Consider the following 22,709-nt stretch of genomic DNA (forward strand, 5'->3'; position numbering starts at 1 on the left):
GGAAATCAAAGTCCTCTCCATCTGCTTGTAAGTCCCCTCCCTTCTTATTCAATTGGGCCCTTGAAGGTAAATTTAGTCACAAAGTGGATGTGGAGAGGTAACACTTAAAGCCACCCAAAGATCTTTTTCCTTTGAGCTAAAGGCACGTGAAAACAGTGAGAAGCCATTCCTTGCCATTTCTGGAAGACAAGACCCACAATTCAGTAACAACTTCTCCTTATAAAAATAAAAATATATAGATATCAGCTACACACATGCTAATTGTCTCATTTAGCCAACTCCAACACCTCAAGTCACATGTCCAAAATGGTACTCTTCCACACATGGTTCTTCCTTCTGTATTTCCTATGTCTGTTAATAGGGTCACAACCAGCTCAGTAAACCCTAATGTCTACAGCATCTTTCAGAATCTATGTGTAGTTTAAAGAGCTAAGAAGCCACNAACCCTAATGTCTACAGCATCTTTCAGAATCTATGTGTAGTTTAAAGAGCTAAGAAGCCACACAGGCTATGGGACAACAAAGTGTTGTCTGAGTCTGAAGAGTTCTAGTTGCCAAGGTCTGCCAATTTCCCCTCTAAAATCTCTCCCTATTCTGTCTACTGCCTTCTCTTTATTCCTTGCCCTGCATCCTTGGCTCACACCTTGACTGTCTGTCTCCAGGACTATTGAAATGCTTATTACTTGCCTCCCTGCCTCCAGTCCTCAGATAACCCTGCCCCGCTCCAAATAGCTTCCTCACCAGTCCAACTTCCACACTACATTACCATTTTCAACCATGAAGGCTGCTCATGACAAATATCTAAGAATAAATCTCCCCTGGGGGCTTCGGTCTCTAAAGAAAAAAGTAAATCAGATATGGCTCCTCACAATCTCTCCTTTCCCTCCGCACAGCACTGTCTTACCCCTCGGTGCCTTTGCACATGCCACTCCTTCCACCAGGAATGCCTTTTCCTACCTGGAAAAGTCATTTTCATAATTTAAAACCAAGCCCAAATGTCACCTTCCTCTAACAAAACCAGCTGTTCCCTCCTCTGTAACGCACAGCACTGTCTTACCCCTCGGTGCCTTTGCACATGCCACTCCTTCCACCAGGAATGCCCTTTCCTACCTGGAAAAGTCATTTTCATAATTTAAAACCAAGCCCAAATGTCACCTTCCTCTAACAAAACCAGCTGTTCCCTCCTCTGTAAACCAACAGCATTGAACCCCACCGTCACACTATGTGAACGGTATCACAACCATTTGCCTGGTGTCTGGCTCCCTGGAGAGACTGTGAGCACCACAAAGCCTGGTACCATGTGCCTTTTTCTTTGTATTCCTAGTACCTGCCAAATGAAGGCAGGCAAAGGGTCAATATCTTCCCAAACTGAATGAGAAAATTATCTTTATAATTAAATGTTGTCAATGGCAGTACAATAAAAGATGAAGAAAACATATAAAGCAGCTTTGGAATACAGTGGAATGTGCAGAAGGTTGGGAGTCAGGCTGGATTGGCCACTTGCCAGCTACTTCAGCCTGAGCAAACTCCTCACCTTCTATTACCATGTTCTCATCGTAGCAACGTAGTAATGTAGCAACATCAATACCTTTCATTGTAGAGAGTAGAGTGAATATATTGCCCAGCATGGTGTCTAGCACAGCAGGTACTCAAAAACAGGGCAGCTGCTCTGATGAAATACACGATGACAACTAAGGCTCAGCGGTGTGCTCAGCCAGGCTCTGGGAAATGGACTGCCCGGGTTCACATGTGGGCTCCCCCAGTCATGAGCTGGGACACCTCATGCACGTCATTTCCTATCTCCATGCCTCTGCCCCCTTGCTGAAGAATGATGATAAAATGGACCAGCCACAGAGTTGCTGGAAGAGTTAAATGAGAATGTGCATGAAAAGCTCTTAGTACAGTGCATGTTACCTAAACACTCAATACTGGTAGTGATTATTACTGCAGTAGATACTCAATAAATTAGCTGATTGAACAAATAGAAGAATCAAAATTAAGCACAGTAGAAAGAAAAACAATGGCCACATCAGTGTGATTTGCACTTTTGTCCTAGGTAATTAGGAGTTGCTTGAAGTATCTTTTCTGATGGTTTCTTTTTCTCCTCAGGCCCTCTAAGTGTAACACCCTCAAATTTCCTTTCTTGACTCTTTTGCTACTCTCTCTGAACTCTCTCCTACCAAAAATCTATTCTGGGTCATGATTTCAACTGTAAGCTCTGTGAAAAATGATTTCCTCAATTAGGCCTTCCTCAGCTCCAGCATCCATCCCTCTATTGCCAACTCTCCCTTACATGCATTGCTGTTACCGCACACTGCTACAACCAGCTACCCTGTCCAACGCCCCTGTGGGTCAGGGGCACCAGGTTTTCTAAGTTAAACCTGGTGCCTTAAAACCTCAGTCAACTTCTGGCTGTCCTCTCCCTTGTATCTGGCAAGTCACCAAGCTCAGATGTCATTCCTTTGTAACAGAGTGCTCTTCTTTTCCACTCCCATGACTCTAGTTGAAAACAGCACTCACTATGGAGTCCCCAGGCGATTCCAACCTCAAAAATGTTCTCCCCTGAGTGAAAGAAACCAAACGCACAACACCAAATATTGTGATACCTTTTATAAGAAATGCCCAGAAGAGGCAAATTGATACAGAGAAAAAGCAGATTAATGGTTACCAGGGGCAGAAGGTACGAGGTGTGGGGAGTGACTGCTTAATGGGTATGGGGTGTTCTGAAGTGATGAAGGTTTTCAAACTAGAGAGACGTTGCACAACACTATGAATGCATGAGATACGACTCAATTGTACGCTATATGACTTTCACCTCAATTTTTTAAAAAATGCTGTCCTTGATGCTTGTCTTTTGTTTTCATCCTTCACAATGCTGTCAGATAATTTCTAAACAACACTTAAACAAATGTCGATCCTTCACTCATCTGTAAAGTTTTCCGGTTAGTCATAATGGCCAATCTGACAGTTGGGTTCTTAAGACTCTGAATGAAATAGCTCCTAATACCTTTCCAGGCTTATTTCCCACTATTTCAGTATATAAATTCTCCAACACAAATAGTGGGAAATAAGCCTGCCCTGATTATTCTCATCTCCAGACCTTTGCTCACTGTTCCCTTCTCACCAAGCCCTCAGGACTTAGCATAATTCCATTTAGCCCAAAGCCTCTGACCACCAGCTCTGCACATACTGACTTCACACACCTTTCATTTTGTACTAAACTAGCTTTTCCATATTGCTGTTCCTGTTGGCCTATACACTGATCAACAGTTAAATAAATGAACTTCCAACTATACTGAAAGAGCCCGGTTACATATTTTTTCAAATCTCTTGAAATGCCAGTATTTTTCAAAGATTAAATGCAATAAAAATTATAGCTGTATTTTTGCAAAGAAATTACAGAGCAAATAACACATTAAAGAAATGTCAACATTCTAAAATATAGATATGTAGCGTATGTATACACATATACACACATTGTACATATGAAACATGAGAATTTACCATTCCTGCAGCTCATGCATGTGAAGGAAACGGTTTCGATATTCTCTTGGCAGCTCAAACTGGGAAGGTATGGGGAACATGGATTCATAAAAGTCCCTGAGAACAGCCTTCACTGTCTGAGCGTCTTTATGATTGTGGTCGATGTTGTCATTCAGGCAAACAAACTTCCTGAAATAATAGAGAACCAGGGTTATTGGTTATCATAAGGATGAACCTGACCTAACAAAACAAGGAATGTGTATTCCAAATATATTTTAAGTGAACTATGTCTCAAGTTGGCACATTTGCTGATATGATTCTCTGGGGCAGTAATGTTCCATAAAATTTGTTGTTAGGTACTCCTCACCTGTAAAACAAGAGAACTAGGGTAGACAGATCACCATAAAAGAGCCTTCTAGCTATGGGAGTAAATTTAATGATTTCCATTTAGTGTGTACTGAATTAAGTGTTCAATAAAGGTAGTTAACTGAATGAAATATTTTGTTAGTAGCTGGGAAAAAATTAGTAAGTACCTAAAACCAAGTTATCTGAACTGATAGTTGATTGGGAAGAGTGGTCGTGTAGAGATTTGAGACAGATACAGTCCCTTATAGCTACAGATTCTATGAGTTCGATGATTCCTACTTAATATGACTCCAACCAAGCTGTAAGATGCTAGAGTTCTGGCAAAAGCAGATCAGGTTGGTGCTTCCCTACCTGTCTCAAATGCCCTTCAAGGCAACGTCACTAAACTGAGGGCCCATTAAAGTGATAGGTAGGAATGACAACACTTTTGAAGTAGACTTGCCAAAATTAAAAAAACAAAAAACTTAAATCCGATAAAGCCTTTGCATCCAACTACCAATTAATGAGAAATACAGGGGACACAAGAACATGTTAAACAACTGGGATACGATTAGAGAAGTACAAAGTGGAAATCTATAAAATATATCACCGAGTTTCTTCACATATACATGCAAAAAACTATATAGTTAAAATAAAAAAAAAAGAGAGATGGAGGGGAAACCTATATGTTTAGTTGCAATGAATTATTTGATACCACTTCAGACCACCAAACTTAAAAACAAAAAACATATAAATGCTTATGAAAGGCATATGGAGAAAGGCATAGCTGACTAGTTGATCATAATAAGGAATCATTACTGATTTTTTAGGGTGATAATGGTATTGTGATTATATTTTTAAGAATCCTTGTATTTTAGAGATACATACTAAAAATGATACAGTGTTTAAGATTTACTTAAAAGCAATCGGGAAGTGGTGGTGAAGGAGTGGGTGTGTTGAGATGAAACAAGATCAAATATAAACTGATTCTTGTTGGAGGCGAGTGATGGCTGTGTGGTACACCATCATTCTCTAAACTTGGGGCCTGAATTAAATTAAAGGATACTAAAGAGCTACATCACCCAAATGCAACACAGGAGCCTTGATTATATCATGGATTAAAAACAAACAAAAAACCAGACAGACAACAGCTATAAAGGGCATTTAGAGGCAACTGGGGACATCTGAATACAAGCCACCCATTAGATGGTATCGTTTAATCAGTGTTGAAGTTTTTGGAGCTGCCAGTCAACATGGAGGAATAGACGGTCTCCAGTGTCACTCTTTCCCACAAATCAACCAATTTACAACTATAGCAAAGCAACAACAGCAAAGCTGGGGCTGCTAGAGCTCAGGGGAAGAGGAGGAGAGTCCTATGGAGTACATGAAGGTGAGAGAAGCCATGATAAGAGAAAGAAAAAACCACTCCAACCATTTTGTGCTGCAGCCGCTTCCAGGCTGGAGCTGCTGAGCACACAGAGCAGGAGCCAGCAAAAGCCACAGCTGTGCCCTTTGGATGGAGTTGCTTGGAGGCGGCAGGGGAGAAGAGGGCCTTGGTAGCCCTCAGGACAGCAAGACCACTAGTAGGGTTCCCTTGGACCCACATAGGAGCAAGGAGACACAACTGAAAAAAGGAGCCACTCAGAGGCCAGTGAGACACTGCAAGGGACCAGTGCATGGCCCGTCCCATGGGAAGTGTTTGCAGCATGGGCAGTAGGGGAAACAGGCCCACCAGGGGAACACTGGGGCACAGCAAGAACAGCTGATCTGCCTCCCAATCAGCATAGGACCACTCAGAGGAGACTGATCAGGAATATAGAATCACATGGGGTGCAGTTTGATGAAAAGACTCAGTCCCAGATCACAGTGTCTACACAACCCAGGTGCACCAGGTCTCTGGAGTGCTGGAAGTACCTACAAAGTCAACCATTATAACCTGAGCTGCACAAAAACCTTCTCTAGGGAAGCAGCAGCAAAGCAGAAATTTAGTTCAACCACAGCTCAAGTACTGGTCTCAACAGGAAGTTCCCCCACTTTAGAAGTAAGCAAATGACAAAAAATTAGTTCCTGCCCAGGCACACCACCAGTGCCTCAAGGCCTGCCTGGGCCCGAGGCATGGAGCCAGGGGCCAGACCCCCCTCCCACATCCAGGCATACTGCCAGCACCTTGAGGGCCTCCTGGGGACCCAAGGCATGGATCCAGGAACCAGACTCTCCTCTCACAACCAAGCATACTGCCAGCACCAAGGAGCATGCCAAAAGTATCACCTCCACATAGGTGACCCACCACAGCCACCACAATAACCATGGCTGCCAAGAAAGCAGCTAGACACCACATCCACCATGCAGATGGTCTGCCAGCCACTGGAGTGCACTGACACAAGGAGACTCACCAGCAGAGACCAAAGAAAAGAAGAGGATGTCTCTCTCCACAAAGTCCATTCCAGACTGACAGAAGCATCTGCTCTACCATAATACTGGGGGACCTAAACACACATCTCAGCATTGGACAGACCATCTAGGCAACAAATCAACAGAGTAACCATTGCTCTTTCAGAAAGAGAGAAGAAATCTAGGGTAATTGGGGGGGGGGAGGGAGGGGGATGGGGAGAGATTGGACAAGGGGCATAAAGAATAAGTACGATTTGTAACAATATATATGCTAGTAACGTATCTCAACATTGCACCCCAAAAATATGTATAATCAATTATGATTCAATAAAAATTAAAAAAACGAAAAAAGTTTTTGTATGTATGTTAATGGTCTGAGGATGAAGCCAACACAAGCCGGAGGACAGAAGGGCTGAGCAGGTCAAAGAAAAGCAAAGCCTGGACACTGCCTGTTCCAGAATCTGTGTGAAAGGGGTAGACATGTCCTTAAAGCTGAAGTCAGTTAGAAGATGAGTTTTCCATGCCTGACTTGAAATGAACCCTCACCTCGCAAAAGTAAAACAAAACAAAATATGCAAACAAGAGTTAAAAATGATAAAATCTGTTTAGGTATACAGGAGGCAGCGGGCCTGGCTAACACTGTGGAGAAGTCTGGCTTGCCATGTATCATTTTACTAAAGCCCTGTCCCTTTCAGTTCCATGAAGATAACTATGGATTCTCACTTCCAAACCAGCACAAAGACATGAAAGTACATGCTACAACTAAAAACTACAAATTCACACGTTATTATTATAGACTGCTATTGATTGAGGCAGCACATCAGCAGAATGGGGAAAATTCTGTACCTTCATCACAACTGGTTCCTAAAAGCTAAAGCTATCTTAAAAAAATTAGAGCAGTGCATTCCAGGTAGAGGGAAGAGCATGTACAGAGAGCTGCAAACAGGTATTGAAATATACCCTGTACCCCATAAATATGAGCAAGTAATACGTATCAATTAAAAAATTAATTTAAAAACAGAGTTGTAGCTTATTGTTTGCTTGACTTCTAAGAAATATTTTGTAGGAAATCAAGTATTTTACTGGATTACTGAAGACACTAAATAGGCATTAAAGATATTTTCATTTTTCTCAAATTTCTAATCCCTCCCACACAAGAATGGGATTATAGAAAAAAAAAAAAAATCACAGCTTTAAAATGTCTAGAAATTTTACATGTCCTAATTTAAATGAGCTGTAAGTGAGGACTTCTAAATGCATTTAAGACTCAAAAATGAAAAATATTCTATTTTATATCCCCAAAGAAACTGATCAAACACCTATTTCCCACTATAGTTTAAAAAAAAAAGAAAACCTCAAAAATGCAGATTTTAACCAATTCTATCAAACCAGCCAAGGTGACAGTTAGGGGCCAGCTGGAAATTTTCACATTTATGGTAGCATTTCTTATACCTCGAAAGCTAATGTGAACTTCACGTTGAATTATGAAGATAAGTCTAACTACCAAAACAACTGCTATGGAAGTGTCTTTTCAGAAATGCTGTGACGGCCCAGATGTTTGGTCCACCTCCCCCCCTCCCCTGATGCAGTCTGCCCCTTAGACTCACTGCCCAATTCTTAGGTATCCGGGCAAGCCCTTCTGCAATGGGGACCCTACCTCTATTTGCAAATCATCTCTCTCAGTCAACCCCCAGCTCAACCACCACCTCCACCATTAAGCTTTGCTGTTTGCTTTAAACAGAAATAAGTCACTCCCTTCTCTCTTGTTCTACTGCCTTTTATCCATGTTTACTTGCAAAAATCAGTACCTGGGGTTTTTTCTTATGTCATCCAACTGGCCAACCACATGAGAAACATTGGTACGAATCATTTTAAAAGCGATTTCCTCTTCTCCCATGATTTCAAACCTAATTATCAAAACATATTTAAAGAGTTTAAATACTTATATGGAAATGAGACACAAAATTTCAACAGGGAAAACATTTTTTAAAAATGTTTGTGGACTTAACATCCACAGAATGACTTAATCTTTCAATGCTACTAAAGCAAATAATCTCACATAAATTTTAAAAGAATGCTTAATAGATAAAATATTGTAAAATCATGAAAATGCCAGACTTTTGTAATTATTCTTAAACTAAACAAAGAGAAAATGTATATGCTACTTACCTATATTTGTTTTTGTCCTTATATGCTTTGTGGATTTTGTCAGTTACTGGTTTACAGTTGGTTACTAGACTTTTAGTGACTGGTGGCTGTGAGAAAATACAAGATCAGATGTTACATCAGGGAAGAGCCCCAGGAAGCGGCGGGGGCAGGGAGTGAGCTACTCATCTTGGGTACAAAACTTAATGGGACACCAAAACACTCAGTCATTAAGATGAATGTTTTAATGCAATATTTTGAAAATCAAATTGGCATATTACAACCCACTGGCTAGTCGCCTGTTTTTGTAAATAAAGTTTTATTTTAATCACACATTACTCCAAACTATCTATTAAACAGTCTCAATAAGGTAGTGTAATTTATTAATAAATTTCTAAAACAAAATATAATGAACTAGTCTATATGAGTATGTTATAGCTCATAAGCTAACTTGTGATTCTTATAGTCTAATTAGAAAATGCTTTCTTTATCCTATGTATAATCACTGTTATTATAATAATGAAGCCTACACCTTGGCTAAGAGTTCACTCAAGTGACATTAACTAATACTTGTGCTCTGACCAGTTTATTAGCATGAGCATCAAGACTAAATTATTAGTTAGCAAAGCAGCCTCACTTACTTAATTCTTAGCTCTCAAAGGATATTTGCTGATTCTAAACCTCATGCCATAAATATGGCAAACACTAAAATATTATTCTGCTAGCAATTTAAGATGTACACATTTCAAAATAAAACTAAAATCTCTGGGCCAGCCCGTGGTTCACTTGGGAGAGTGTGGTGCTGATAACACCAAGGCCATGGGTTTGGATCCCTACATAGGGATGGCCAGTTGGCTCACTTCAGAGTGCATGGTGCTGAAAACACCGAGTTGGAGGATAAGATCCCCTTACTGGTCATCTTTATAAAAAAAAAAAAAAAAAAACACCTAAAATCTCTCAATAATCTTTCATTGTAACTATCACAAAGCAAGAAGAATAACTGTTTCTATGCATATATCATCTTTCCTTAGAAAAGAACACACCTCCTCAAGTTCCAAATAAGCACAGGGACTGATAATTGAAAAGTCTTACTAGAAAACCAAAGTTTGCAAAAGAAAGAAGGAAACTTTGGGAATCAGATTTTTAACTGATTTTATTACTCTTTTCTACAGTCACTTACAAGTATCTTATCTGCAGTCAATTATAAATTATTTATACAAATATTATCTTCTTATGACTTCTATACTTTTATGAAGTTGTTACAACAAGCAAACGGAAAGGACATTCTTGGGGGGGAGGGGAAAGAGGGAGGAGGGAGGGAGGTGTCGGTGATGGGCCATAATAATCATATACAGTGTATATTGACAAAATAAAAATTTAACGAAAAAAAAAAAAACAAATATTATCTTCTTATGATAGGGTTACTTCTGGATAAATGATAAAAGATCACGATAAAAGAAAATATTGTTAAGTTGAAAATGCACTTAAATACACCTAACCTATGAAACACCATAACTTAGCCGAGCCTACCTTAAATGTGCTCAGAGCACTTACATTAGCCTACAGTGGGCAAAATCATCTAACACAAAGCCTATTTTATAAAAAAGTGTTGAGTATCTCAGGTAATTTATTGAATACTGTATTGAAAGTGAAAAACAGAATGGTTGTACGGGTATTCAAAGAAAGGTTTCTACTGAATGTCTATCACCTTCATATCATCATAAGGTTGAAAAATCATTACGTTGAACCATCATAAGTCAGGGACTGTCTGTATATGGCTTGAAGATTCGCAGGACAGGTGGCCAATTAGCTCAGTTGGTTAGAATGTAGTGCTGATAACACCAAGGTCAAAAGTTCAGATCCTAGTACTGGCCAGCGGCCAAAAAAAAAAATTTGCAAGAAAATAAATGTTTTTTTTTTTTTTTTTTTGTCTTTTGTCTTTTTTCCGTGTCCGGCAATGGATCGCAACCCTCAGTGTTGCCCCCGCACCGGACCGGGGACCGGCAACGGGATTGCAACCCTCGGTGTTGCTCCCGCGCCTCGCTCAGCCAGTGAGCGGGAACCGGTCTGTATGTGGGATCCGAACCCTCGGGCGGGAGCGCCGCCGCGCTTCGCAAGCGGCGCACTATCCAGTGCGCCACCGGGCCGGCCCGATAGTAAATGTTTTTAAATAACATTTTTTTCTAATTATGAAAGCAAAAGCTATTCATTATAGAAAATAAGGAAAATACTACTGTAACAAAAGGATACTAAAAACTACCTGTGATTTAACCTATTGTCATTTCTATTATCTTTTGGGATACATGTGTGTGTAAGGAGGGGGGGATTTGGGAGTTTTCCATAGTTCAAATCGTACTATGTATATGATACTATTTTGCCCCCACTTAATTCTATTTTGTAAGCATTTCTCCACGTTTTGGTAAAAATTAACTGTAAACCTCATGTTAAAGGCTGTATTATAGCAGACTTCTGGGAAGATGGTGGACTAGAGATGCCCAGGGAGCATTCCCCCAGCAGAAGATCAAAACAGGCCCACTGCCATGGCAGTCACCAGAGCCACTGACCAGTCCCAGAACCATCGCCCATCACAGAGCAGCTCCCAGCACAGCAGCAGTCCTGTGGGTGACCTGTCACTGCAGCCACAGACTCTGCAGGCACAAGGGAGGTGGCTGCAACCACTGCTACCATTGCTGATGCCATGAGTTAACCCCACTACTGCCAGAGACACTGCAGACATTATGGAGTAGGCTGCAATCGCCAATGCCATTACTGCCCCCACAAAGTAACCCCGCTGCCACCAAGGACACTGCATATGAGAGGGAAGCAGCTGCAGCCACTGGCACCCCCTCAAGGTAACCCTGCTAATGCCAGGGACACAGCCTAGGACACCACAGACGTGAGGGAGGCAGCTGCAGCCACCAGCACCCCTGCTTCCCACATGAAGTAACCACATTGCCGCTGTAGACAGTGCAGGTGCAAGGGAGGCAGTTGCAGCCGCCAGTGCCCCTGCCGCCCACATGAGGTAACACTGCTGCTGATGCAGACAAGGTAGCTACACAAGCTGCCACTGTGGACGCTGCAGACAAGTGGGTGGTTGCTACAACCACCACTGCTGCAGTTGCTACCACCACCAGCACCACCAGGCAGCCACCATCATCATGGGAGCAGCACACTGCCACAGGAGCCACTGGTGTCACTCAGGCAGCATGCCAAAGTGACCTCTACAACAACTGCTGCTGCAAGGGTGGCCTGTTACCAGAGCAGTAGCCACTGTTGCTGTGCAGGCTGACCACCAACAACTTGGCTGCACTGACACAAGGAGGGTCAGCAGCAGAGTCCAGGGAAGAAAAGTAACAGAAGAAGCAACTGCTATACCTGATAATTAGACATTAATGTAAAGATATTAGAAATACTAAAAAAAAAAAAAAAAGAAAAGATGAGTCTGCCAAAGGAATATAATAATTCTCAAGTACCAGACTCCACAGAGCAGGAAACCCTTGAAATGACTGAAAAGGAATTCCAAGAAAAATCTTAAGGAAACTCAATGAGACACAAGAAGACACAGTTAGATGACACAATGAACTCAGCAAAACTACTTAGGATATGAAGGAGAAAATTTACAAAGAGATTAATTCTTTAAAAAAGAATGTAGCAGAACTCGTAGAACTGAAGGAGTCATTCAACAAAATAAAAGCACAACTGAAAACTTAAGCAGCAGGCTACAGCAAGCAGAAGAAAGAATTTCTTGCACAGTCTCTACAAAATAACTCAGGCAGACAAAAGAAAAGAAAAAATAATTTTAAAAAACTGAAGAAAATCTAAGAGAGACAGCAGACAACCTTAAGTACACAAACATCCAAATCATGGATACTGCTGAATGTGGAGTATACTAACATTTATAAAGCAAATGTATTTCACAGGGCCAAGCTTCCAAAGCCGTGCAGTTTCAGGTATAACCTAACTTTTAAAATTCCACATAGAAATTTTAAGCTTACAAAAGACAGGAAACTTTCCCCAAGCTAAAGTCTCTTTTGTAGATAAAGAATTGTAACACAGCAAAATTGTTGGCTCAAGGACAGATGCCCTTGGAGCAGGTTAACCTAAAGTTACTTGATTGTTATGTAAACATACTGAGGAAACTGCTGTAGGAAAAGACGGTATTTGCTAAGAAGAAGCTTTTGTTGGTGGATTGACTTAACCTTTTGCAAACTTCATTATGGAATGTCACTCTGTTGTTTCACTGATGTTACCAGCCTCTATTGTTAAACTATACTTAGCCATAACTCCATCTATGTTCCTTTTCTGTAACTTTCTGGACTGGAGAATAAATACTGAGACAGAACCCCAGTCCTGTGTTAATTTTCCAAGGAGGAATGCCTCTCTCTTGAGGGTTCCTGGAAATTAACCCCTTCGGGGTTTCTCAGTGCTCAGAAGAAATGGGCTTTGAGTAATCCTTTGCATCTCCATCACCCAGCGGGAGAGAGGTGACAAAGAGAGTGTAACAGCTGAAGGGAAGGAGAAAGGAAAAGGCATTGAAAACCTACTCATCGAAATAATAGCAGAAAACTTCACAGGTACAGGGAGAGAAATGGACCTTCAGATTCAGGATGGTCAAAAATCCCCAAACAGATTCACACCAAAAATATCCTCTCCAAGACACATTAGGGTCAAACTGGCAAAATTCAAAGACAAAGAGAGAATCCTAAAAGCAGCAAGACAAAAGTGTCAAGTCACCTATAAGGGAGTCCCCATCATACTAACAGCAGACTTCTCAACAGAAACTCTACAGGCTAGAAGAGAATGGGATAATATATCCAAAATACTAAAAGAAAATAAAACTGCCAGCCAAGAATACTATAACCACTAAGGCTATCCTTCAGAAATGAGGGAGAAATAGTACATTTCCCAGACAAACAAAAACTATGAGAGTTCACTACCACATGACCAGCCCTACAAGAAATCCTCCAGGGGTCCTACTTCTGGAATCCAAGAAACAGTAATCACTACCATGAATACATGACAAAGAACAAAACCCACTGGAAGAACAGAAATGCAAATAAGAGAAGGAAACTGTATGCTGCCATCTCCAAACTCCAACAAACACCAAAGACAAACAGTGAAAGGGAAAGAAACAAAAGATATTTAAAACATCCAAATGAAAAAATCAATAAAATGCCAAAAGTAAGACAATACCTTTTGGCAACAACCTTAAATGTGAATGGATTAAAACCCCCACTTGAAAGACAGACTGGCTGATTGGATTAAAAAGCTGGACCCAACTACCTGCTGTTAGGCTCACCTAACCTGTAGAGATACACACACACTAAGAGTGAAGGGAAAATGATATACCATGCAAGTGGAAATCAAAAAGCAGGAGTAGCTATTTTTGTATCAGATAAAATAAACTTTAAATAAAAAACTAGAAAAAGAGACAAAGAAGACCACTGTATAATGATAAAGGGATCTATCCATCAAGAAGACATAACAATCATAAATACATATGCACCCAATACTGCAGCACCCAGATATATAAAGCAAACACTGTTAGATCAAAGTAAAGAGAAAGACCCAAATATAATGATAGTTAGGGACCTGTACACCCATCTCTCAACGTTGGACAGATCATGTAGGCAACAAATCAACAAAGAAACACAGGATTTAAACCATACTTTAATCAGTTAGACTTGGCAAATATCTACAGAACATTTCATCCAACAACCACAGAATGTATACTATTCTCATCTGCTCATGGAATATTTTCCAGGATTTACTATGTTAGGTCACAAACCAAGCCTCAACAAAGTTTTAAAAAATGAAATCGCTTCAAGTATCTTCTCAGACCACAATGGGTTAAAACTAGAAATCAATAACAAGCAAAACTCTGGAAACTATACAAACATATGGAAATTAAACAACATGCTCCTGAATGACATATGGATCCAAGAAGAAATTAAAATTTCTCAAAACTTAAGAAAGTAAAGACACATCATACCAAAACCTGTATGATACTGCAAAAACAATATTGAGAGAAGTTTATTGCAACAAACGTTTATGTCAAAAGAACAGAAAGATTTCTTATAAAAACCTAATACTACACCTCAAAGAACTAGAAAAAAAAAGAACAATCCAGTCCCCAAATAAGTAGATGGGAAGAAATAATTAAGATCAATTCAAAACTAAATGAAATAGAGATTCAAAAGATGATACAAAAGATCAATGAAACAAAAGTTGGTTTTTTGAGAAGATAAACAAAATAGACAAATCATTAGGTAGGCTAACTAAAAAAAGAAGAGAGAATACCCAAATAACAAAAACAAAAATGAAAAAAGAAATACCACAGAAATACAAAGAAACATTAGAGACTATTATAAACAACTATACACCAACAAATTTAAAAACCTGGAGGAAATGGAGAAACTTCTGGACACATACAAACTACCAAGACTGAAAAAAGAAGAAACAGAAAACCTGAACAGACCAATGACAAGCAATGAGATTGAAGCAGTAATCAACAGTCTCCCAACAAACAAAGGCCCAGGACCAGATGGCTTTACTGCTGAATTCTTCCAAACTTTTAAAGAGGATTTAATACCAATTCTCTTCAAATTATTCCAAAAAACTGAAATAGAGGCCATTCTCCCAAACTCATTCTATGAAGCCAGCATCACTCTGATAATAAAACCAGACAAAGATACAACAAAAAAGAAAATTATAGGCCAATATCTGTGATGAATATAGATGCAAAAATCCTCAATAAAATACTGGCAAAAAGAATACAGCAACACATCAAAAAAATTATACACCATGATCAAGTGGGATTCATCCTAAGGATGCAAGGATGGTTCAACATACACAAATCAATAAATGTGATATACTGCATCAACAAAATCAAGGACAAAAACCATATTATTATCTCAATAGATGAAGAAAAAGCATTTAACAAAATTTGACAGCCTTTATGATAAAGACTCTCAACAAATTAAGTATAGAAGGAAAGTATCTCAACACAATAAAAACCTATGACAGAGTTCCAGTCAAGATGGTGGAATAGATGGTTCCCAGCATCATTCTCTAACACAAATCAACCAATTTACAACTATAAAAATATAACATCAGCTAAGCTGGGGCCGCTGGAGCTCAGGGGAAGAGAAGGAGAGACCTACAGAGTTCATGAAGGTGGGAGAAACCACGATGAGAGAAAGAGAAAACTGCTCTGAGCATTTCAGGCTGTGGCTACTTTAAGACTCAAGCTGATGAGCGCATGGAGCAAAAGCTGGCAGAAGCCACAGCTGTGCCCTTCAGATGGAGTTACTTAGAGGTGACAGAGGAGAAAAGGGCCTTGGCGGCCCCCAGGACAGCAAGACCACCAATAGAGTTCCCATGGACCCACATAGGGGCAAGGAGCCGGAACAACTGAAAAAGGGGAGCCATTCAGAGGCTGGTGAGTCATTGCAAGGGACTGGCACTGGACCCATCCCATGGGAAGTATTTGGAGCACAGGTGGTGGGGGAGATGGGTCCATGAGGAGAACACTGGGGCACAGCAAGGATAGTCGATCTGTCCCCCCAATCAGTGCAGGACCACTCAGAGGAGACTGGTCGGGAATGCAGAAATGCATGGGGTGCAGTTTGATGAAAAAAATTAGGCCAAGATCAGAGATTCTACACAACACAGATCCACCCTGGGTCTCCGGAAAGCCAGAACTTCCTATAAGATCAATCATTAAACCCTGAGATGCACAAAAAGCCTTCCCTAGGGAAACAGCAGCAAAGCAGCAATTTAACTCAATCACACAGCTCAAGTGCCTACAGGAAGTTCCTCTATGTTAGAAGTAAGCAAAGGACAAAAAATTGGTTCCAGCCCAGGCACACCACCAGCACATTGGGGCCTGACTAGGAACCAGAGGCTTGGAGCCAGGGACCAGACCCCACTCCCACATCCATGCAAACTGTGCCAGCACCTCAGGGCCCACCCAGGGACCTGAGGCATAGAGAATGGGACTGGATCCCTCTCCCACAACCAGGCACACCAAGCCAGTGCCTCAGGGCCTACCTGGTGACCTGAGGCTTGGAGCCAGGAACCAGACCCTCATCCCATAACCAGGCACACCACGCCAGTACCTCAGGGCCCGCCCAGGGACCCAAGTCATGCAGAAGGGGACCAGACTGCCCTCCCACAACCAGGAACACTGGGCCAGCGCCTTGGGGCCTGCCCAGAGACCTGGGGCATGGAGAAGGGGACCGGACTGCCCTCCCACAACCAGGCACACCATGCCAGTGCCTTGGGACCCACTTGGGGACCCAGGGCATGGAGGAGGGGACTGGACCACCCTCCCACAACTAGGCACACCACCAGTGCCAAGGAGCATGCCAAAAACATCACCTCCATGTGGGTGGCCCACTGCAGCCACCACAATAACCATGGCTGCCACAAAAGCAGCTAGATGCCACAACTACCACGTAGATGGTCTGCCAACCACTGGAGTGCATTCACATAAGGAGAGTCACCAGCAGAGATAAAAAGAAGAGGATGTCTCTCTCCACAAAGCCAATTTCAGACTGACAGAAGAAGCATCTGCTCTACGATAATACTGGGAAACCAGATCACACCTCTCAGCATTGGACAGATCATCTAGGCAACAAATTAACAAAGTAACCATTGCTCTTTCAGAAGAAGAGAAGAAATCTAGAGTAATTAGAGGGGAGAGGGGGAAGGGAGTTGGGTAAGGGAAGATATTGGACAAGGGGCATAAAGAATAATTATGATTTGTAATAGTATATACGCTAGTAATATTGATTTGATCTACATATCTCAATGTTTAACTCCCAAAATATGTATAATCAATTTTGATTCAATAAATTAAATTAGAATATAAATAAATAAGTAAAAATAAAAATAAAGTAAATAGCAAGTTAGACTAGTGACATTCAGGAATTAGGTACAACATAAACTAACATGCAGCATTGAATGGGCTCACTAGGTCACTTATTTGTTCGTGCACAACAAGATAAGAATTGGTAACTTGTGTGCCACAGTTCACTATTAAAATAAAATGGAGGAAAAAAAAAAAAAGCCACCTATGACAATCCCACCATCAATATCATCCTGAATGGGGAAAAGCTGAAAGCCTTTCCTTTAAGAACAGGAACAAGACAAGGATGCCCACTCTTACCATGCCTATTTAACATAATATTGGATGCTAGAGGAATCAGGCAAGAGAAAGAAATAAAGGGCATCCAAATTGGAAAAGACTAAGTCAAATTGTCCCTGTTTGCAGATGACATGATCCTACGTATAGGAAAGCTAAAGATTCTACAGAAAAACTCTCAAGAGTTAATAAATGATTTCAGTAAAGTTTCAAGATACAAAATCAATACACAAAAATCAGTAGCATTTTTATACTCCAACAACAAACTAGCATAAAAAGAAATCATGCAAGCAAGCCCATCTACAATAGTCACCAAAAAATTAAAACACCTAGGAATACATTTAACCAAAGAGGTGAAAGATATCTACAATGAAAACTACAAACTTTTGTTGAAAGAAATTAAAGAGGACACAAAAATATGCAGACATTCCATGCTCTCAGATTGTAAGAATTAACATTGTGAAAATGTCCATACTACCCAAAGCAATCTACAGAGTCAATACAATCCCCATCAAAATACCAATGACGTTCTTCACAGAAATAGAAAAAACAATCCTACTATTCATATAGAACAACAAAAGACCCCAAATAGCCAAGGCAATCCTGAGGAAAAAAAAAAAAACCTGGAGGCATTCTTACACTACCTGACTTCAAATTATACTACAAAGCTATATTAACCAAAACAGCATAGTACTGGCATTAAAAACAGACACTCAGATAAATGCAACTGAATAGAGAATCCAGAAAGCAACCCACAAACTTACAGCCAACTGATCTTCAACAAAGACACAAAGAAAATACATTGGGGAAAAGACTACCTCTTCAATAAATGGTGCTGGGAAAACTGGACATCCATATGTAGAAGAATGAAACTAGACCTGTACCTCTTGCCATATACCAAAATCAACTTAAAACGGATCAAAGACTTAAATATAAGACCTGAAACTACAAAACTCCTATAAGAAAACAGGAGAAACACTTCAGAAAGTAGGACTGGGCAAAGACTTTATGAATATGATCCCGAAAGCACAGGCAACAAAAGAAAAAAATAAACAAATGGGATTATATCGAACTAAAAAGCTTCTGCACAGCAAAAGAAACAATTAACAGTGTGAAAAGACAACCTACAGAATGAGAGAAAATATTTGCAAACTATGCATCCAACATAGGATTAATGTCCAGAATATACAAAGAACCCAAACAACTTAACAGTAAAAAAACAAATAACCTGATTAAAAAATGGGCAAAGGAGTTGAATAGGCATACTCATATGAAGATATACAAATGGGTAACAGACACATTAAAAAATGCTCAATATCACTAACATCAGGGAAATGCAAATCAAAACCACAATGAAATATAATCTCACCTCAGTTAGACTGGCTATTATCAAAAAGACAGAATAACAAATGCTGGCAAGGATGCAGAGAAAGGGGAACCCTCCTACAGTGTTGGTGGGACTGTAAATTGGTGCAGCCATTATGGAAAATGGCTCAAACAACTACAAATAGAACTGGCATACATACTTCAAAAAGTTCATGGAAAGACTGTACTATCTTTCAATTCTATTTTTCCATGAACTTTTAACCTCATATCATTATCATTTTAATGAGTCAGTGAATAATTTAAGAATTTCTCAATTCTAATGTTTTATCTGGAAAATGTCAATAGATGATATTTACCACACAAAATTTTCTTTGGGGCCCTCAACAATTTTTAAGAGGGTAAACGGTTCTGTTATGGACTAAATATGTCCCCCCCCATATTCATATGTTGAAATGTCAACCCTCAGTGTGATGGTATTAGAAAGTGCAGCCTCTGGGAGATGGAGCCCTCATGAATGGGATTAGTGCCTTTATAAGAAGAAATGAGAAAGATATTTCTCTCTTCACCATAAGAGGATACAATAAAAAGATCTGCAAACCAGTAAGAGGGCCCTCAAAGACACTGAATCTGCTGGTGCCTTGATTTTGAACTTCTCAGCCTCCAGAACTATGAGAAAGAAATGTTTGTTGTTTAAGACAAAAAAAAAAGAACTGCCATATGATCCAGCAATCCTACTGCTGGGTGTATACCCAAAGGAATGGAAATCATCATGTTGAAGGGATATCTGCACCCCTATGTTTACTGCAGCTCTATTTACAACAACCAAGAGTTGGAACCAACCTAACTGTCAATCATTGGACAACTGGATAAGGAAAATGTGGTATATATACACAGTGAAATACTACTCTGCCATAAAAAAGAATGAAATATTACCACTCACAGCAACATGGATGTACTTAGAAAAAATTATGTTAAGTGAAATAAGCCAGGAACAAAAAGCGAAATACCTCATGACCTCACTCATGTGAGTGGGAACTAAAAAACAATTAAAAAAACAAAAAAGAAAGATACAACTGTCACAATAATATGTTGAACTTTCAAAAGGAGATAACAGAACTGAGGTTACCAGAGGTAGGAAAGGGGGAGGGGTGGAGGAGCAAGGGAAGAATTGGTAAAGGGCCACGAAAAACAATTACATTGCATAATGTTGAATATACTAATTATCCTGATTTGAGCATCACATATTGCAGGTATTGATATACAACTCTGTACCCCACAGATATGTACAATTAACTATGTTACAATAAAAACAAATAACTAAAAGGCTGTATTATACCTGTGTTTCATCAATTCTAAGATGCACTTTTTTTAACTTCTCTGAAACTGGGATGTCTCTTACAATTAAGTCTTCCAATTACTTCAGCCAAGAGATAATCCAATGTAGTTGCGTGTAAATCACCCACTGCCTCTACTGGTAAGATGGAAAAAGTGCCAGCATCAAAGCAATTCAGCTTGATGAAAATGGTATTCCACCTGATGATATTTCCTTGTTTGATGTTTAACCTCAGGATTGCTCTCCCTGGCCAACGAGAATGCTGTGAGGCTATTTTCTGCCATGGTGAATATGATACCTGCTTATGGGTACAAGCAACTAATATGAAATTTAGCTTACATATTCATGGGAGGGGGGGTTAGATTCCAAAGCAAGACATAAGAGCTTCTGGATTATCTGTGCTACTACTTTACACTAAAGGCATTTAAACATAGAGCCTGCCTTTAGTTTTTGAAGTGCTATACAGAAATGTGTAAATATCACCTGATAAGAATATACTTTCTATTGTACATAAAAGTAACCAATGTGACTTACCAGGTTGGGATCATAGTATGCTTCTTGAGTTGGTGGAATATTGCTTAGCTGAGTGATATTAGCCGGAAGCAGTTTTGAGCAATTTATTAACATGTGTTCCAGACCTGTCAAATCCTAACAAAGCAAAATAAAAAGATAAACCTGTTATGTGCATGAAAAGTAATGTTTGTGGTTTTTAAAAATAAAAATTATGTAAGTCTCCAGAAATAGTTTAAATGCTATCTTCAAAGAAAGTTTCACTATATGATTCTTAAGATAAAGACACTTGAAAAAGAACAGAATGAGACAATGCAAACACAAATATTTCATCTTCATCTCAAAGTAGAATGCCCTGGCCCATAGGATTCCCATTTTACACAAGGGTGTCCAGGGGATCATAGGAAGGAATGCCCTGCAACTAGATTCACCTTGGCACACTCCATCAGTTAGTTTCCTACTCCTCAGACTAGAGGATGCTAGGACGGAGGAACATGGCTGAGGTCTCCAGTCAGCCACACCTGAAGCTCCTGAATGAACTCGCCAGAAGACTATTAGACGTAGGTATGGTCTGGCTATTCTCCATTTAATACAAAATCAATACCTACCGAAAACCTACAAAAAGTAATCTTATAAAATATGGACTTCAAATTTGTTTTTAATTTTGGCAGTTAAAAAGGACTATAAACTATGAAAAAGGACTAGTTATGAACCATTAAATATTAAGAATTACTTTTACTTGCATTAAACTGAAATATATAAGAGAAAAAGAGACATGTCAGAATTAAAATTTGAATTTAACATGTCACAAAATTTAGAATAAAATAATACAACACCTGCAAACTTAAAGGCAGGTCGTGAATTCTGGTAGCCAGTGTTCGGATTTCTCTGTCAGACAAGATGCCAGATTGGTCTGTATCAACTTCATCAAAGACTTGAGATATATTCAGTGGCTGAACTGCACTCATGAGATAGTAAAAATAAGAGAAGGCAAACTGCATATCTTCAGAATGGCGCACTTTATGAAATGATGTCTTGTCGAATTCTTCAGGAAACCTGTCCAAATATAACATATGATGAGGTCTGGATATTCAAAGTATGTACGTTATCTAATGTTTGTGGAAACTGAATTTTTTTTCTTCCCACTTATTTAGACAATACTTTTTAACATATTAGTCATCAAATATTAGAGCCATAAATTTAGTACAGTGAATATGCAAATTTTAAGCTGCCTTAGCTCTGAACACATGCAAGCGACTCAAACACAAGCAAGACTTACATATCTTGCAGTTCTTGCATAACGATCCGGTCAATCATGTGAGGCATGTGTGCAGGGACTTTCCGAGATGTGAATCCAAACTTGCTATTTAGAATTTTGTTTACATATCGAAGGGAATCTGCAAACGTATCTTTTAGTTGCCTCCCAGTATATTTGCCATCAGTAAAGTATGCCAATTGTGTCTTCAGTGACTCTTCCTCCTGAAAACAGAATTCCACGTAACTCAGCATTATGTTTAGTGCACAAGTGTGCTTTGCTAATGTAGTAATAACTAGACACTAACTGTCCACAAAGGGCAAATAAAATGCATGCTAACAGGTCTCTTTAAGGATCCTAAGAATAAGACTAAACTAGATTTCAGTGCAAGTATCACCAGTATTGCTTGAGAACAACAGGGGTGTGATAGAGGTTTATTAATAGGGTACCTTCAAGGACTGGTCATTGACTGTGAGATTTGAAAGCCAATTCAATGTAACATTTAGAAAATGTATTTACATATATAAATTTGATAGTATTTTCTCTCTTTAGAGGTGGGGATAAATTGTGGTTTATTCATAAAATGGAATATTACTCAACAAAGAAAATGAATTAGCTACAGCTGTAAACATCAAAATAAATAAATCTCACAGACACAATGTTGAGTGAAAAAAGTAGAAAATTCACACTGTATTACTGCTCCATTTATATAAAATTTAAAAATATGCAATGCTGAAAAATATATTGTTTTGGGATCCAAATCAACAGAGTAAA

At 39.6% G+C, this 22,709-nt stretch overlaps 1 protein-coding gene across 1 annotated transcript in view; it reads right to left on the reverse strand.

Moving 5' to 3' along the window:
• The window catches only part of GNPTAB (N-acetylglucosamine-1-phosphate transferase, alpha and beta subunits), a 64,825-nt gene that overhangs the window by 8,581 nt on the left and 33,535 nt on the right, over positions 1-22,709 (reverse strand). Inside the window, exons 13-18 of the mRNA XM_008579692.1 lie at positions 21,960-22,159; positions 21,517-21,736; positions 20,705-20,818; positions 8,388-8,473; positions 8,027-8,125; positions 3,504-3,671 (exon numbers count right to left, since the gene is read on the reverse strand). Of these exons, the coding sequence (XP_008577914.1) occupies positions 3,504-3,671; positions 8,027-8,125; positions 8,388-8,473; positions 20,705-20,818; positions 21,517-21,736; positions 21,960-22,159 (887 nt within the window). The remainder of the gene's footprint in view (positions 1-3,503; positions 3,672-8,026; positions 8,126-8,387; positions 8,474-20,704; positions 20,819-21,516; positions 21,737-21,959; positions 22,160-22,709) is intronic.

Source organism: Galeopterus variegatus, unplaced genomic scaffold (assembly GCF_000696425.1).
Source record: "Galeopterus variegatus unplaced genomic scaffold, G_variegatus-3.0.2 Scaffold1942, whole genome shotgun sequence".
Taxonomy (NCBI): domain Eukaryota; kingdom Metazoa; phylum Chordata; class Mammalia; order Dermoptera; family Cynocephalidae; genus Galeopterus; species Galeopterus variegatus.